General features: G+C 41.7%; 1 protein-coding gene across 2 annotated transcripts; it reads left to right on the top strand.

Moving 5' to 3' along the window:
• Positions 1-289: 289 nt before the first annotated feature.
• Positions 290-17,056, top strand: OGFRL1 (opioid growth factor receptor like 1). Of its 2 annotated transcripts, none has more exons than XM_063124964.1 (7): positions 290-699; positions 6,735-6,821; positions 7,744-7,822; positions 10,286-10,364; positions 10,459-10,525; positions 10,665-10,810; positions 15,525-17,056. In XM_063124964.1, the coding sequence occupies exons 1-7, from the start codon at positions 337-339 to the stop codon at positions 16,288-16,290; spliced, it is 1,587 nt and encodes a 528-aa protein (XP_062981034.1). In that variant the 5' UTR covers positions 290-336; the 3' UTR covers positions 16,291-17,056. The 2 variants fall into 2 exon arrangements, with proteins under 2 accessions (XP_062981034.1, XP_062981033.1); XM_063124963.1 differs by having other exon boundaries at positions 7,741-7,822.
• Positions 17,057-18,549: the final 1,493 nt, after the last annotated feature.

The following is an 18,549-nucleotide window of genomic DNA, read 5'->3' as shown; positions in this document are numbered from 1 at the left end:
TTCTCTTCTCTCTCCCCCCCCCTCCACCCCCATGCGTGTTTGTGGGTTGGGGACTGAGTGAGGAGGCGCAGCAGAGCCTCGACTGCTGTCGCTCCTGCCGCCTGCGCCTGCCTCCGCCTCCTCCTCCGCCTCCTCTTCGTCGTCGTCGTCGTCGCCGCCGTCCTCAGCCTTCTCATTGCCTGTGGCCTCCCGACGCCACCATCATGCCCCAGCAGCGGCGCTGGAAGAGGAGGTATCCCTAGCCCGCCTGCCTGCCGAGCGACCTTCCCTCCCTCTGCGCGCGCCCCCCTTTCCATCCTCGGGGGTGGTGGGGGAGGCTCCAGCGGTGCCTCTTCAATGGGCAGTTTGCTGAGCGGGGTCAGCCTGAAGGAGCCCACCACGGTGGAGGATTGTGACTCTACCTGGGAAACGGACTCGGAGCCCGAACTCCAGGACCCCGGCGGAGGAGCAGGGCCACTACCGGAGGAGGAGGTGGGAGGCGGAGACGAAGGCGACCCAGCTGAGGAAGAGCAGCAGCCAGAGGAACCGCTCCCTGCGGCAAGCTGCCGGCCGGAAGATGCTGAGCACCGAGAAGGAGCTACTGAGGAAAAGCAGGAGGGAGAAGAAAAGGTGGAAGAAGGGGAGGAGGAGGAAGGTGGAGGAGGAGGAGATCGTGAGGGAGGGGGGCACGAAGAAGCAGAGGCCACCAGCACCGAACAGGTAACCCGGGACCCTGCAAACTTCTCCAGAGGGCTAATGGGGTGGGAAGGTCTGGAGCTGCCCCCTTCTTCCTCGTTAACGCCATTCTTGCTATTTACTGTTTTACTCTGTACAGCACCATGTACATTGATGGTGCTATATAAATAAATAATAATAATAATAATAATACATTCCCTCTGCCCCCTGGCACCGCTGGTATCGCTCGCCAAGGTTGTGCATCCTGTTTCAGTACAGGCATGTGTGGGGGAATGCTGAACACCAAGGTTACAAGGCTTGCTGCGTTTGTGTTGCTCTGTGTGTGTGAGAGAGAGATTTTCTCCATTTCCCCTTTTTCTTCACGCCACGCTCCCCTTTAAATCTTTGCATGCTGTGTGACTCGGGAGCCAGGCATGCCTGCATCATTTTTTTTTTCTTGTTTGGAAACAAGCTCGACATGGATGTAAGGCGTGAAGAAACTGAATGGAGAAGAAGCTCCCTTGGCTTGGCAGTTTGCTGTCTTTTGAGCCAGCCTGCTAATACTGTCTGATTTTTGTTTTTCTTCCTGTTATTTGTGTAGCAGGCTGTGAAAGGAGGAACTGTAGTATGGGGTTGAGGATTTATTTATTTTTCCCCTTGCTTGGCTGAGCAGCTTGCTTTCAGTCTTTTATTTTAAAAGGTTCTGGTTGTTTTAAAATCTAGAAGGTCAAAGTAGTTCTAATCCACTCTGTTTCCTTGGGATAATCATCCTCATGTCTTTCTGTCAGCAGCCTCCAATTCAGAGAACAAAAATTACAGTAACACATGTGGTGACAAAATGCAGTTTCAGAACAAGGTTTATTTGACATTCTGGCTGAGTGTACCACTGCTATGATTACACCTATTGGACATGAGTTCACTGCATAGTTCACTTCATACATCCAAGTACTATGGAAATGCCAAAGAATGGAGTTAAAAAACTGATCTTGCCCCTTCCTTTTACCCAAATTCTAGACCAATTTGTGTCCTCAGGTATTTTCTTTTTAAAAACCTCTTATTCAGGATGCCAACATGGACCATGTTTCCAAACCTTTTTTCCTTCCTAGGAAAAAGGGAAATTGAAGGCCACCTTCCCACGTTTTCAACTCCCAATCTTAATTATGTGAAGAGAAAAATAATTGCAACCATATATCTTTATAGTGTGGGAATGACCCACATGCTAGATTGGGCCATGTGACAATTGGGCTAAGTCAAGATTTGCATAAGTCTGTTCACACATTACAGAGACATGGGTCTGTGTCCTTTTTCTGGCTGCTTCCCAACAGGTGTCTTACAGTGCAATCCTATGCATGTCTACTCAGAAATAAGTCCCACCAAATTAAATGTGACATACTCATAAGTAAGCATATATAGGATTACAACTAAGGATTTCAGTAGAGAGAAATAGAATAGGAAGTTGCCTTAAGATGTTTACAATATAATCTAACTTTTAATTTAAAAAAATCTTGATTTCAATAAAAGACTAAAACATTAAAAAAAACCCTGTCTCTGTTGTGCATGGCAGGAGAGTGCATTAGAAAGTTAGCATTCTTTAAAACAGTTCAATACATTTTTGGGAAAGAAAATGGCTTACAACTTTCTATAACTCTTTAATATTTTATTTCCTATTTATAGTCCAATTCTGTACTCCCTATGCAACTAGACCAAATTTTCAGTTTTAAACACACCTGGAAATGGTGATATCAGTATACAATTTTTAAAGTGTAATGTAGATTCTGAATTTACTTCAGCGGTTTTTATCAAAAACGAAAAGAATGAATTCCCTTTTTTCCATAGTTCATTAATAACAAATGTTTATCAAAATTGGAGATATAGACTTCTCATTAAATTTTGAGTCCCCATGAACTACAATTAACTTGCATGTTCCCCCTCCCAGATCCCAATCCCATTGAGAGCTACTGCATCTTTTTTACAATGTTATAATAGAGGTTTAGAGTTAGAGCAGTCCATCACTGGACACCTGTAAATTTAAAATAAATCACACTGTCTAGTAAAGCTGAGGCTCTTTCGGACTAAATTTTACATGACGTTGAATGACTTCAGGATTGCTTAGACAAAAAGTTAGTTCTGGCACTACAAATTTGCTACTGTTTCCCCCCTACACACACATTAAACCCCAGTGTTTGGGCTGATTTGATAAGAACTAAATAAACAGTTTCAGAAGCTAGAAAAGACTACAATAGACAACTTATAAAGTTGGTTCTACTGGGTTGGTTCTACATCTGTTAAATCATGGTAAAGTTCCTTCTCTCGCTAAATATTACAAAGATGTTCAGGTGCAGATATCTGTATATTGGTGCTGCCATAGTTAGTGTTTGGAACACTGAGCTTTTGCCTGGATATAAGGTGGGCTACAAATCCAATGAACTATGGCCGAAAAAAACTATTACTTGAGTGAAGTTTTTAAAATGCTTTATACCTTATGTTAAGAAGTGGCATAGAATAAAACTATCTAATGGAATTTTTAATAGTTGACGCATAAGGGTGCTTATTATTCTTTCATATGCCAGTCTAAATCAGTGTGAGTCTAATTATTCACCACGGGGGGTGGGGGGAGGTGGAACCCATAGATTATAAAAGTTGTATGCGTTTGCATACTCTTTCTTAACCTTTCATAAATGGTTATTTTGACAATCTGAAATCTTAATGCAAGCTAATTTAATATTTAAAATTATTTCACTCAAAATGTTTTATGGACTGCAGTGTCAAGCTCAGGGCATTCGGAAAGTAGACAAGCTTGCACTTACCCATGCAAATCTTAGTTCAGCAGCCTCTTGAAGTCACCTGAAAGGCTGAATAATTTAGGAGACTTCTAGGAGAAAAAATGACTCTGTCATCATCATCACTCCATAGTGTGTAACACCCCTCCCTCCCAGATTCTCCTCTTGAGGTTAGGCAACCTGGTTCCTTCCAGATGTTTTGGACTACAGTTCCCATAATCCCTGACCCTGCTGGCTGGGGTTTATGTGAGTTGTAGTCCAAATCTGCTGGAGTGCACCAGCTTGGCTACCCCAGATGGACACTAGCACTAGAACTTTTCTTTATCATGCCATATTCTGAAATCTGAAGTCTATTCAGTAGTGTATTAATCTCTTAAAGGCCCAAAGGGATCCTATTTCCTGCAGGCATGTTTTCCAGCTGGGTGAGCACATGCCATAGAGAACATGCAGCAAGTTGTTAAGCAGTGTCTCAAGGACAGTAATGCGCGCCCCCCCCTTTAAAAAAAAGTTTTGGTTTTCAGGACAAAGGACAACATGGACAGTATGAAACTTTAAGGACAATATGAAGTGTCCACAAGTGCATCACCCAAAAAAATTATAATAGTGTGGCACTAATATTATCCAACACTGAATTGCCTAGGTAGAAAAACAAATGGACAGTGCAAAAGCTTAAAAGGCTGAGTTACTTTGGAGTTTCTATATTTTGTTTTCTAGTTTATTGTTCCCAGTCCATTTGAATCCACTATAGTGGGAAATGGCGTGCTCCTGCACAGACTGATATGCATCTGTTACAATATTCTGGTCCCTGTATGATGGTCTCTGTAGCACTAGAGCAGGGAACCGCCCAGTGAACCGCCCAGGGAGCTTCAGCTATTAGGCGGTATAAAAATGCAATAAATAAATAAATAAATAAATAAAAACGCCCTTCTGCTGCCCTTTGCAGTTCTGTCAGTCAGGGTACATGCCACAGATCCTTCTCAGAGCCAGCATTTAACCTCACCCAGAAATAAGATATGTTTGTATGTGTGACGGGCTTGGTATTGCAGTAATCAGGTATCTGTTCTTACTTTAAAATGGACATGAATACATTGGATTAAATTCAATGGAACCTCCCCCATTAGCAGCTTCTCCACCCCTTCAGTGTAGGCAAGAGGTTTAGCGCTAGTTCATGTAATAGTTCTCTCTATGTGAGCAGTTCCAGCATTTTTAGAAGTGTGTGCTCAGCCTGTGTAACATCAACCGGCGATTGCTGATATGTCAGCAGCAATTCCCATGATTGCTCTGATGCTTTTTGCAGCTTGTTCTATATATATTTTGGTTTTGGTAGTGTTTGCACTACGCAGCAGAGTTGTATTGTTTCTCCCCATGGCTTTACATTAAGCCCATATTCAGACAGTCATATCCCTTCTTATTAAGCCGAGATATTAACGAGACTTTGCTGGTGCATAAGCCCCTACTCCCTTCACCTTGTGGTATGCCTCAGTTACCTAGGAATTTCCTAATTAATAGTAGTTGGCCATGTCATCTGAACACGGTAACTATAGTTACCAGCCAACTTCAAACTGTGGTTTAAGATCTAGTGTTGTTCAGAAGCTGGTAACCATAGTACTGGGTCCAGATGAGATGGAAAGCTAAGGTTAATTAGATGCTTCCTGGATTATTGAGGTGTGCATAGAAGGCTTAATATGCCAAGACATGATCATCCAAACTGGACCTATGATTTTTTTGTTGGTTTATTGCAGTATAGTAATTACATTCTTGTTATACATCATATGTGTAATTCATTCATGTCTGGTTTTTACTTTTTATAATAAAAGCAATTTCTCAAATAGTTTATATTTGCATCTTGGGCAACAAAGTTGTCTGAATGTTCCATAATTCCTATAAACTGCTGAAATTCTTTTAATATATATTTTTTTACAAAATCTGCTTTTGTTAATGTAGAAATATAATATAACATGTTAATTTGTATTGTAGAAGTGTTTCATTCTTTTGTTCATGATGGGCTGGTTTACACATGCATGTAAACATTGACTGGGTTTGCACACCACACTAGCCCACATTCAGTGGTTGAGTATGGTTTGTTGTTGAACCATGAGTTGTTTGTTGAACCGTGGCTTGTTAACCATGCAATGTGGCTTATTTTTCTTGAAGAAGCCACTTTGAGAACCCATGATTTCTTGTTGGGTTGGTCAGGGTGGTTCAACAGGCAACCCATACTCAGCTACTGAGTCTGGGTTAGTGGGTTGTGTGAACAGCCCCTGTTTGATTACTCAAAGTTTGGGACTCGTTTATATGTCACAGGAGTGTACAGGATTGCTATCAGGATTGCAGCAGGGCCAGGATTGCATGCAAGTTTTTTGTGCGCTAGTTTCCCACAATAGTACCACACATAAAGCTGCTTCAATTTCCTTAGTAACAGCAATTTTAAAAAAGTGGCAGCACCTAAATAGAAAACATGGTAATTGTGTGTACAGTAGGGCTTATACAATCACCAAGTTGGGGCTGTGCAGGAGTGAGTGCGCTGCCTCTCGCCCACTAGCAACTTTCTCTTTGCATCCAGTTTAGAAAACAACTGAGAAATGCCTGTTCCTGGGTTGTTCAGTGTGACTTGTGAACCCAGAACTCTGGGTTGCTTCCCCCTTATCAACTCATAGTTCCGGATTCGCATGTCATGCCAAGGAACCCAGGAATGGAGTGTTGCTGAGTTGTTTTTTAAACCGGATGTGAAGTGGTGTGTGCTTGCTTGTTGATGTGAGGCCGCAACCATCTATGGCATAAACAACCCATGGGTTGTCATTATGTGCGAACAAGGCCAAAGAGTGCTTTCGGGTGAGAGCAGTCCAACCACAAGTCAGATGGTGTCCATGTGTGTTCCCAGAGTAACAGAAGGGACACCACGATGCTGTGTAAGCTTCCCTTTGACTTGTAGCTGAATGTGTGAAAACACTCCATGGGAAAGCATGGCATTTGAGTGGTGGTAAAGTGTTTATATCAGTTGCCTGTGGTATTTGTTTTGAGATAACCCACTCACTTGTTGCAGTCAGTCCTTGCTGCTAATCCAGAAGATACCCCCAAGCTTCAGTAGCATTTTGGGGTGGGTGGGTGGATGGAAGGAAGGAACTGTGGTAGGAAAGGAAGCTTGAGAGCACCTGTGTACATGCAAAACAGCATGTGTGGCCTTTTGGCACACAGCCCATGTTGTTTGTAAGTGGAACATCACACTGCCAAAGATATGGACATGTCTAAGCAGTTATGCTCATTCTACAGTTTGTCATTGAATATGTCTGCTCTTTGCAGGGGGATGATGCAATTGAAGTGACAGCTAAACCAAAGAGAAGTTTTTATGCTGCAAGGGATTTGTACAAATATCGACACCAATATCCAGTAAGAGCATTTTGTAATTTTGAGCATTTATTATGACAGAATGATAGCTGACTTTAAGTCTCTGAAGTTCTTTATAATATCAGTGGACTTCCTCTAATCTACAAAACTGCATCACATAAGCACAGTAGTTTTAGAAGATATTTCAGGGAAGGGGGTGATGGCAGATACTGAAGAATATTTTTAAGGTTTTATTTAATACAAACCAGAGATGAGCAATGGACTGTGGTGTATGTGACTGGAAAAGGATTTTGAACAGAAAAATTGCTGGCAAGGAATGGTTAAACAGACTCTTGCTTTCACTCCCCCACTCAATCTGAAATCACCATTGGCCACTTAGCATTGCAAAAAAGTCCTCTATATTCCAGTCAAAAAACTAACATAATTCCACAGGCATAATAAAATAAATGCCAATGACTTGCACACTGAGCATTTTAGGAAGGTGTATTGGAACAGATGCACAAACACTTGTTTCTTTTTCTGGATTCTGATTTGATTTTCATTTGGTCAGAATCTTCCTTCCCAAGTCAATTCTTAACCTCTTTGAAATCTGTTCTCATCAAGCAATCATAACAGTATTTATTCTTCCATAAGGTCTAGCTTCTCTTGGCAGCTAGAGCATGGATAAGTTGTATGAAACACTTTATCTGCCATCTTTTCAAACTGTAGTTTGAGATGATATTTTGGTCAACCTATTAATTTTATTTATTTATTTATTTATTTATTTAAGGATTTTTATGCCGCCATTCAGCCAAAAAAGGCTCTCACGGCGGCTTACAAAAGTATTTCTTGACAGTCCCTGCCCACAGGCTTACAATCTAAAAGACATTATAAGCATATAGGTAATGACATCAGCTCCAGCCTATTTCATATGGACTTGTTTGGCTGATAATGCTTTGCATTTTTCTTCATCTCTGCTCAGCAGAACTTTAAAGATCTGCGATATCAAAATGATTTGTGCAACCTCCGCTTTTACAAGAATAAAATTCCCTTTAAACCTGATGGTAAGTAATCCATTATCATATTATTGCTTATAGTCTTTTAGATCCCAGGTCTGTGTAAATCACAATATCAAAATCACTGGGTCTTACAGTTGGCTTTAGGTAGGATGACCATATGAAAAGGAGGACAGGGCTCCAGTATCTTTAACAGTTGTATAGAAAAGGCAATTTCAGCAGGTGTCATTTGTATATATGTAGAACCTGGTGAAATTCCCTCTTCATGACAACATTTAAAACTGCAGGAGCTATACTGCAGCTATACTGTGACCAGATTTAAAAGAGGGTAGGGCACCTGCAGCTTTAACTGTTGTGAAGAAGAGGAAATTTCACCAGGTTCTCCATATATACAAATGACACCTGGTGAAATTCCCTTTTCAGTACAACTGTTAAAGATACAGAAGCCCTGTCCTCCTTTTCATGTGGTCACCCTATTTTAGGAATTTGCAGCCCTATCCTGTGCATGTGTACTTGGAAGTAAATCGTACTGAGTTCAATGGGTCTTACTGCCAGAAAAGTGTACATGGGATGCAAACTCAGTGCATAGTATAGGGTTGAATATCTCATTTAAGCCAGCTACACTAATCCACCTTTATGATGTTCAAATAACTCATCTTTAAACTGTTTGTGGATTGTAGTTTCCACTGCTTTTGATTTTCTGCTCCCATTTCTAATGGCAATAAGCACCCCATTACTTTTGGTTTCAGAGAAATAACAGGTCTGCATGTTTTTGAGGCTAATGTGGATCATAGTTCTTTCAAACTTTGTTTATCAAGCATTACTTGAAAGTTCAGGTTAAATTGTTAGTGACATCAGTGTCTACAACAATTAAGAAGAAATATTCCCTGTTCTGTTGATGCCAAACTAATAAAACCAGTATTTCCTTGAAAAGTTTGGTGACTGTAAACTTCTGGTTTTCTTGTATTGCATTAGGCAGTGAGAATTTCAGTGTTAGCATTTTTTAAAAAGAAATCTTAGCTATTGGGTTATGTGGGTCATGCCCCCTAGCACTGTGCATTAGTTTTACTTAAATCAGGGTTGGCAGTGTATAGAATATAACAATTTCTCCCTCCCCTTACTTGTCGGGGAGAATGGCTTTATCCTACCCTTTCAGTGGTGAAGGCACGTGGTTAATTGGGGCTGAGCCACACCTCTTGCAGCATGGCTGGCTTTAGGGTGGGAGGAGTAAAGAGCTGTTGGTGGCAAATGCATTAATAAAGTTATTGTCCTAGTTGTAGGGTAAGTGAATCTAGGCTAGCCTTGATAGCCAGCCGAAATTTGTTGTCATCACAACCTGCCTCCTTCCCAGAGGAAGGGGACAGGGTCTTCTGATATTACATTGAGCTTGAAACCCAGGGCTTTGCTAGACTTACCTGATAATCCGGTGGTGAGGGGGCAGCCCATGCTAGAAGTAGCGTGGGCTGTTGCTCCTATCCACACATCAGATGCGACGGGCTGCAGAAAAGCCCCGTTGTGTCCACCATTTTTTCTTATGTTTAAAGGAGACGGATGCACTTAGGTAAGGTTTTTTTCCCCTCCAAAATCATTCTCCCCGCTCCCCCCGGCTCCGATCCCCCACGCCCCGGCTCCGATCCCCCACGCCCTCTGGCTCCAATCCCCCCACGCCCCCAGCTCTGATCTCCCCACATCTCCCCCCCGATCTCACCCCCCTGCCCCGATGGCCGCAGGGCTCCTGTGGAGCGCTGCGCCCCGTCCACCGCTTTTTCCGGCTACTCGCAAGTAATTGCGGTAGCCGGGAAAAGCGGCAGAATGGGCTACACAGTTGTTGTCTTGGGCTCAGCCTGAGACCATGGGAAATACCAGGCCAAAAGTCGTGCCCGTTATCCCGTGGCAAGGGAGGGTTGACCCCTGCCTGACCCTGGGATCCCCTGTGCGTCATCTGGACGCAGAGGGGCGAGCCCAGGGTTCACCCCGGGCTAACCCGTGGTCTAGCAAAGGCCCCAGCCTCCAACCTCCTACATAGTTGAGAAGGATGGGAGCTAATCCCCTCTGCACTCAGATACTCAGGAAGCAGCAAGAAATCTCTTAGCTTTCCAAGTGTCTTTGAGGCTCTGTGTAATATTGTGGGGAGAGACTGCCTTTCTCCTGTGCTTCGGAAGTATCATGGAGAGACTTTGTGCTTCTCCAGACACAGAAGAAGGGTAAGAGGCTCTTTGTTTCTGTGCTCTTGCCAGAGTAAAAGGTGTACTTGCCAATGGCAAAATGGCAAGTGCATTTGTGGATCCTTGTCCCTAGTTCATCCCATATATTGCCTTGTGTCCTTCCTCAGGGTCATCGGTGTGTGGGGCGATTGTCATATCTTCAGTTAATTTAACTAGTATATGTGTCTACACAATGTGCTTTTGTGTTCATGTTACAGCATTCTTATGTACATGAAAAGTATTTGTTATGGATTCCTAAATAGTATTAAAGGCTTGTATTTGTTTATTTGTATATATACGTTTATAGGTGTTTATATTGAAGAAGTCCTAAATAAGTGGAAAGGAGACTATGAAAAGTTGGAACACAATCACACTTACATACAATGGTTGGTAACGTTTTACTTGTTCATTCCTTTTTAATAAACCTGGGTAAACTTGCTTCATCTGCAGTAATTATGTGTGTTTTTGTTTTTAATATAGGCTTTTTCCACTAAGAGAACAAGGGTTGAATTTCTATGCAAAGGAATTAACAACGTATGAAATTGAGGTAAAGCACATCATTTGTAATATAACCTTACTGTTTGGTGGGTCAGGCCTTTTCTGTTGGCCAGCCAGGCTACCTACACTTTTTATATCTGTAATGTTTTGTGCTTTGTTCCTTCTTTTTTTAAAAAAATGTGTTACAGGAATTCAAAAAAACAAAAGAAGCAATTAGAAGATTTCTGTTGGCTTACAAAATGATGCTGGAGTTTTTTGGAATAAAATTAATTGATAAAAATGGGAATGTAGCACGAGCTTCTAACTGGCAAGAAAGATTCCAGCACTTGAATGAGTAAGTAATGTCTTGCAATAGGTATGTCAAAGGCCTCTATCAGACAGTCTTTTACCCAAACTTGTCTCCTACACATCGTTATCATAATTGCCCCACCTTCAATACACCAGATAGTGTAATGTTTGGATAGGCTGTAGTTACATAAAAGACAGCAAGCGTAGGCCTAAATCACAAAGTAGATTCCCCAGACTGCAAAGTGGATATCTATTTGTCCTATTCAGAACTACAGCTTTATGCACGAGTGTCATTTTCAAATGTTACATACTTGGTAGGAAGGAGCTATCTTGTTTCCTCCAACTCTGTGTAGAGATGAGAGTGATCCAATCCAGAAAAACTTTGCTCCAGAGAAAGAGAAAATGAATTCAAAAGACTATAAAAAACGAAATGCAGATGTAATACTATCGGCAAATATTACTTTGTTTGAATATGTGTTTTTCCTTTTTACCCATTAGAATGAAGGCTTAATTCTTATCAGGACAAAAGAATTCACTGAACATACCTATGATATATAATCATCCAGCAAATATGGGAGCCATGGAACTTCTTCCATCCCAATGTAGTTCACCCTTTTATTTATTTTATTTCTTTAAAATATTTCTTGGAAACCTTTCAGGCCAAGAAATATTTTACAACAGTAAAAATCCACATAATAAAAACTGATGCAGTAATAAAAACAGCAAAAATGCAAACATTCTAAAAACACATGCACCAAAAAAACCAGCATAAGACAAAACCTACTGCACACAACTGCAGCTACAAACCAGTTAGATAAAATATAATTAGGGGAAGGCCAGAAAAAAGTAGGCATTTTTCAGGGCCTTTCTAAAAGCCTGCAATGTTGGGGCCTGGCAGACCCCAATAGCAACTTACTCGAGAGTTGTGGGGACACTTCAGAAAAGGCCTTCTCCTGTATTCTCCACCTAACTGTCCACATGCTTGGTCTTTTATGGGGGAGTGAAACCACATCTAAGACCAGCTGGAAACCTCCATCCAGAGTGGAGTTTCCCGATCTGAAGCCACAACCCACAGTACCTCTCTATTGTTGGATTAAGTTTCACTTGGTTGATCTTCATTCACCCCAAAAGAGCCTCCAGACACTGGTTCAAGAGTTTGACAGCCTGGGGTGTGCAGCGGAAATGAGAGATAGAGCTGAGTATTATCCGCATACTGTTGGCACTTCAGCCCAAACTACCTGATGACTTTCCCCAGCAGTTTCATGTAGATGTTAAAAAGCATGGGGTGTAGGATGGAACTTTGCAGTACCCCACAGTCCAACAGCCATGGGGTGGAACAGAAGTCCTCCAGCACTACCTTCTAAGACTGTTGCTCCAGGAAGGACTAGAACCACTTTACCACTGTACCTCCTAAGCCCAACTCACTTAGATGATCCAGGAGGATACCATGGTTGATGGTATCAAAAGCCAGAGAGGTCCAAAGAAACAACAGGGTTCCCATCATCCATTACCAGAGTAAGTAATCAACCAGAGTGACTAAGGCTGTTTTCATACTATAACCAGGTCTGAAAACTAATTGGAATGGATTTAAATAATCAGTATCATCCAACACTACTTGGAGCTCTAGCATCTTGCCCCCAAACAACACATTTGATACAGGGCAGTAATTCTCCAAAACCATAGGATCTGCATTTGGCTTCTTCAACAAGGGCCTCATCACTGCTTCTTTCAAAACTCTGGGAATCTCACTGTCCCTCAAGGAGGCATTGACCACCTTGGAAGTCCAGGTACCCAGCCCAGCTCTGGCAGATTTCACAAGTAAGGATGGTTAAAGATCTAAAGAGCAAGTAGTAGGCCTCAGTCCTCCAATCAGTTTGTCCTCAACTTCAGGTTGCACAAGCTGAAAGGTATCCATAACATTACTGAATGATGTACTAGCTCCATCCATCTCAGAACATCAAAACAATGCATCGAAGTCAACACGAATGGAAGTGACTTTATCTGCAAAATGTCTAGCAAATCGCTCGACTTGCCTTTAAGTGTTCGACTTGCCATGTTCTCAATCCTACACCCAAGAGGCCTTTAAGCAACCAAAAGAGTTCTGCTGGACAACACTGAGCAGATGCAATGGTGGCAGAGAAGTAAGATTGCTTCATTGCCATCACCACCACAAAATAAGATCGCAAATGGATTCCTACCTGTATTCAATCATATTCATTATGGATCTTCTGCCATTTGCACACTAATAATTGACACAGTCGTTTCTTCATCCTCAGCTGCTTAGAATATCAAGGAGATCACATGATTCTACGACTAGATCAAGGACAGTGGGGAGCAATCATATCAGTAGCCTGGGTCATCCAAGTGGTGACCAAGACCTTGGCAGGACTGCTAGCTAAGCCTGTAGGAAAATCCCCAAGATAACTCAGAAATCCATCTGGATTCATCAGTCTCCAGAGGGGCGGACCATCAAACTTGATTCTCCACCTTTGCAGAGGTTACAAGTAGCTTGAAAGATAAAACTTATCAGATAATGATCTATCCATGCCACTCCTTGCTCTCCGCCCACCTACAGATCATTTTCTTCCAATTTAACCCAGAAGACCAGATCTAAGGTGTGCCCTGCTACATCTGTTGGGCCAGCTATTATCCGAGACAGGCCCACTGATGACATGGCAGCCATGAAATCCTGAGCCGTTTCTGACAAGGTAGCCTCAGCATGAATATTAAAGTCCCTCAAGACCACAAGCCTTGGGGTCCTCATTGCTACACTTGAGACCACCTCAGTCAGGTCAAGCAGGCAGACTATTAGGCAGCAGGGTGGGTGGTGCCCCAACAAAATCCCAAACTTCCCATAACTTGTAGCAATGTCTTCCCTGTGTTGTGACATCATAATCAGTGATTTCTTACTCCCTCTATTCATCATTAGTTGCTGCTGGGCAACACACAATATTGCTGTTACATATTGGGGAAGGGGAGGACTTGACACAGCGATGTTCTTTTTGGCAGCTCTCTTATCTCATAATGTGTAAGTCCACCCAAATGAGTGTGTCTGCTTCTTGTGGTAGACAAAGATGTTCTGAACTAAAGAGATTTTGCTCTGATTCAGATGGAGGTAAACCATATTTACACCCCAGTTAAAATCCCTTTCTTAAAGGTTAGAGTAGCTCCAGACATAATGGCAATATAGCGAAGGTGGCTTTGGAAATGACTAGTACAAAAGTACACAGAACTGTTGAACAGAGGGTCAGAGCAAACAATGCATGGTATGCTAAAACTAAGCCCTGGGTTGAACCATTTGCTGTAGGAGAAAGCTAAAAACCCTTGGGGATGCTAACCATTCTGACCTGAGAGAATACATTCCAAATCACAATATAGAGGTTGGTTAAAAACCTGAGTAAATCCCATCCACAGAGTCAACCACTGAAATTAGAGGTGTGAGCAACATATTCATTTCATGCAGCAGTGTGTATTTCTTCAGGAATGATCCTAATGGCAAGTTGGTGGATCATCCAGTACTGTAAAACATGTACCCTAAATATATGATGAGACATTAAGACACATGATGAGGCCTCCATGTACATGCAAACACTACACCCATCATAAAGCTGGACACCTAATCCTTACTTCTCAAATTGGAAGGAATGGAGGGCAGAATAAAGCCCATTGTACCTATTCACCTACACAGAAATGTGTGGGTTGGATCCTGACGGTCATAGTTAGAGTAGATATGTTTAAATTGATGGGACATGGCTAGCTTAAGTCTCATTTATTTCAGTGGATGTACTATAAGTATGACTAAGTGTTTCTATGGCAGGGAAAATCCTGCAACTTTACCACATTTTTCTGTTTCTGTTTCCGTACCACAATCAGGATGTGCTGTCTTTACTCACACTTTCCTTCCGCCTCCCCTTTCCCCCCTTTAACCAGGAGTTCTATATGTTTTATTTATACAGCCACAAGATGGCATTGTAGTCTGTCTGCCTTTTCTTATATTGTGATTTCCTCTTTACATGTTGAAATGAAAAGGGGGTCTATTTGTTATTAGCTTTTTTCAGTTTCTAATTAACCCACAGAAATCCTTCTAAAGTACAAGAGAGGCACTGGAAGTTTACAGTGTCATGTAATTGGCTCAGAAACTTCCATGAGTGGCCAGTCATGAGTGTACTATAAAATAGCACATTTAGAGAAGCCCTAAATCTGGATCCAACCCACTGTGTGGTAAATGCATACTATATGCCATGCATGTGAATAGGGCTGTCGTTAGTGATTATATATATCTATTATTATTATTTATTTATTTATTTATTTATATAGCACCATCAATGTACATGGTGCTGTACAGATTACACAGTAATCTCTCTCTCTCTCTCTCTCTCTCTCTCTCTCTCTCTATATATATATATATATATATATATCAGTGATGGTAATGCAGTCCAGAAAGTGTGATATTTATGTCAATGCTTTATTATTGGAATTCAGCATAGTTTCTTGCAAGTTGCCTTTTAGGGCAAGAACTAAGCATCATTCTGTAAAAGCAGCTATCAGGTAGTACCTTGATAGCATGAATGAATTACTTTCTTTTGATAGTTGCCATCCTATCTGAATTTTCCATGAAAGATAAGCATTTGAGCAGTGGTCATTCTTTTGTCAAGGTGACTGGCAGAGGTGATTTTGGTATGACCTTTTCTCCCCTCTGACAGAAGTGACTATTTCTTTTGCTTCCTACCAATTTGAGTTCAGTTGATCTGTCTTTGCAGGTCTCAGCATAACTACTTGAGAATCACCCGTATCCTGAAGAGTCTCGGTGAACTTGGATATGAAAGTTTCAAGCCCCCTCTTGTAAAATTTATTCTTCATGAAGCTCTAGTGGAAGACACCATCCTCAACATTAAACAAAGCGCTCTGGAATATTTTGTGTATACTATTAGAGACCGGAGAGAGAGGAGAAAACTCCTACGATTTGCCCAGCAGCATTACACACCCTCTGACCATTTCATATGGGGACCGCCAAGGAAACAGAAACTGGAAGGAAGCAAACCATGTAAAAAGCTGCCATCTCCAGTTTCTCTTCGCAACAGCTGTACTTCTAAACATAAAAAGACAAGAGACTGCAAGAATGTATCTGCCGTTTATAACTCAAGCGGTAAAGCAACCGATGAGAAAAGGGCAGAACACATTAAAAACGATGAAGATTATGATCAGAGCAGGAAATGCACCAGCCCCGAGGTTGCTAAGCAGAGCAGTGGCGAAAAGAATAGGGATGCTGAATGTCACGACTCCAAACTGGAAGAAACGGCTAATCCTCTGAACCAGAAGGAAAACGTTTCCCATTTAAAAAAACATAAAGGCAAAACCGATGAAAATCTTAGCCAAGACTGTAGAAACGCAGAGGCTGTGGAAAAAGATGACTGTGACAGTAAAAACAATTCCATGAATATATCAGCAAACCTGCAAGACAATGTAGATAAAGATAAAAACCCAGTGGGATCAAATATAAAAAACAAAGAGGAGACTCCGGCATAAACTCAAATGTCCCAGACAGTTAAATCTTCTGCTAAACATGACAAAATGGTGGTGCAGTTTCTCACTTGGATGAAACTGGATATGGAAAGGAAGATCTTGATACTGGGTCCAATGCTGGATACATCAGCTTAGCCTCTAAGGGGTTATGGGTTCTTTTATTTGACTCTGTTTACTATTTGCACTTTTCAAAGTTGTGTATTAAGCTTAAAAACTACATAACACTGAAGCCTGAGAAAATTCATTTGCTAAGACTGATCTCTATGTGAAAACATCTAATATTGATTTTTATTATCCTCTTACTCTATTCCCCCCCCCTTGTAAACCTTAGCTAGATTTCCAAGGAGCCAGGGTCAGAATGTCTCCTCAGCAGATAACCGCTTGGCATGTGAATATTCTCAATGCCTGCCGTGGCTTTAAAGTCAAATAGGTAGATTTAAGATGTACCCCCAATTGGACACAGGGACTTGGACCTAGGAGTCCCAGGTTCAAGTCCTACCTCAGCCATGACTCACACTGGGTAACAAGCTACATTCTTTCAGTCTTAATTCTCCCCATTTGAATAATAGGAATATTAATATTTATTTACTTCCCTGGATTACTGTGAGACAAAAACATAACAAAGATAGAAAATCACCTTTTAAATTTAAAAGTGCTATATAAACAACTAGTAGTAGGATTCTCACACCAGCACCCCATTCTCCCAATATTCTCATATACAACTTGTCACTGGCTCTTCCCTAGGTATCTCCTCTAGAGTAGTGTGACAGGTAATTTGCTAGAGTTGACAGGTAATGTGCTAGAGTTGGGAAAGCAGGTTTCGACTCCCTGATCAAGTATGAAGTTGACTGCATATCGTTGGGCAAGTCACATTATTTTTATCCTGAACATATTTCAGCAGGGTTCTTGTGTTGGTAAAACAGGATTATTATTATTATTATTATTATTATTATTATTATTATTATTATTATTATTATTTATTGCATTTATATCCCGCCTTCTTTTCCTCCTTAAGGAACCCAAGGTGGCATACATAATCCTTCTCCTCCTCTCCATTTTATCCTCACAACAACAACCCTGTGAGGTAGGTTGGGCTGAGAGTCTATGACTGGTTCAAAGTCACCTGGTGGGTTTCCATGGCTGAGTGGGGATCTCCCGACTTCCAGACCAACACTCTAGCCACTACACCACACTGACTCTCAACATCATGTATATGAGCTGAAGGGCAATACATACATTTCTGTGTTGTCTTCGGTTTTCCATTTCTCCATTCTTCCTCTCATTATTATACCACTTTCTTTCCACCCCCACTTTCCCCTCTTCTTCTTTCCTATGGGCATTTTGCCCATGTTTACTTCTGTATTCAGAACAATTCCTGAGAGGACAGAATATTTTAATGTGAGAGATCCACTTCTGCAGATAAAGGAGTATAAGGGACAGGGAGGAGTTAAACACGGCAGAGACAAAAAGGTGCTTCCAGATGGACCTAACCTTACTAACCAAAAGAAATTGAGCAGCTATTTGGTTTTCCCTCATTTTATTTATTTTTTTGTGGAAGGAAAAAAAATGGATGAAGCAGTGGGAAAACATGCACTACAAATGAAAGACACATTGGCTGAGTTTGGACAACACGCTAATCAACTGCGGGGGGCGGGTAATAGGAACAGAATGGGAAACAACCGTTGATTAGTGTGTCTTCCGAACTCAGCTATTTTCTAGGGCACCTATATAATTCTGTGAATGAAGCAGGGCAATTGCCCAATAAAAGCCTTGTCTGGAAGCACCCAAAGATGATTCAAGGGCTGAGTTCGGACGACACGCTAATTGGTGTGTGTGTGTGTGTAACAGAAACAAAATGGAAAACAACCGTTGATTAACGTGTTGTATGAACTCAGCCAAGGAGTGCTGTCCTTTGTAGCCACAGGGCATGGTTTAGTATAAGGTGACCATATGGAAAGGAGGGCAGGGCTCCTGTATCTTTAACAGTTGTACAGAAAAGGGAATTTCAGCAGGTATGAATGCAGCCCCTGGTGAAATTCCCTCTTCATCACAACAGTTAAAGCTCCAGGAGCCCTGCGCTTTTTTGTATCTGGTCCTTTTCATATGGTCACCCTAGTCCAGTGAGCAAGTTTAAGCGGCAGATAGCTTGGGCTTCCTTGCCAGGTTGTAAGGAGGATTTCCCCTAAATGTAAGGTGCATCAGATGTATTGAAAAATGGTTGTCTGTACTGCTTCTTGGTCTTGTTGTGGCGGAGGGGGCGGG

Source organism: Elgaria multicarinata, chromosome 4 (assembly GCF_023053635.1).
Source record: "Elgaria multicarinata webbii isolate HBS135686 ecotype San Diego chromosome 4, rElgMul1.1.pri, whole genome shotgun sequence".
Taxonomy (NCBI): domain Eukaryota; kingdom Metazoa; phylum Chordata; class Lepidosauria; order Squamata; family Anguidae; genus Elgaria; species Elgaria multicarinata.
The sequence above is the reverse complement of the archived record's forward strand: the minus strand, read 5'-3'. Positions and strand labels throughout refer to the sequence as shown.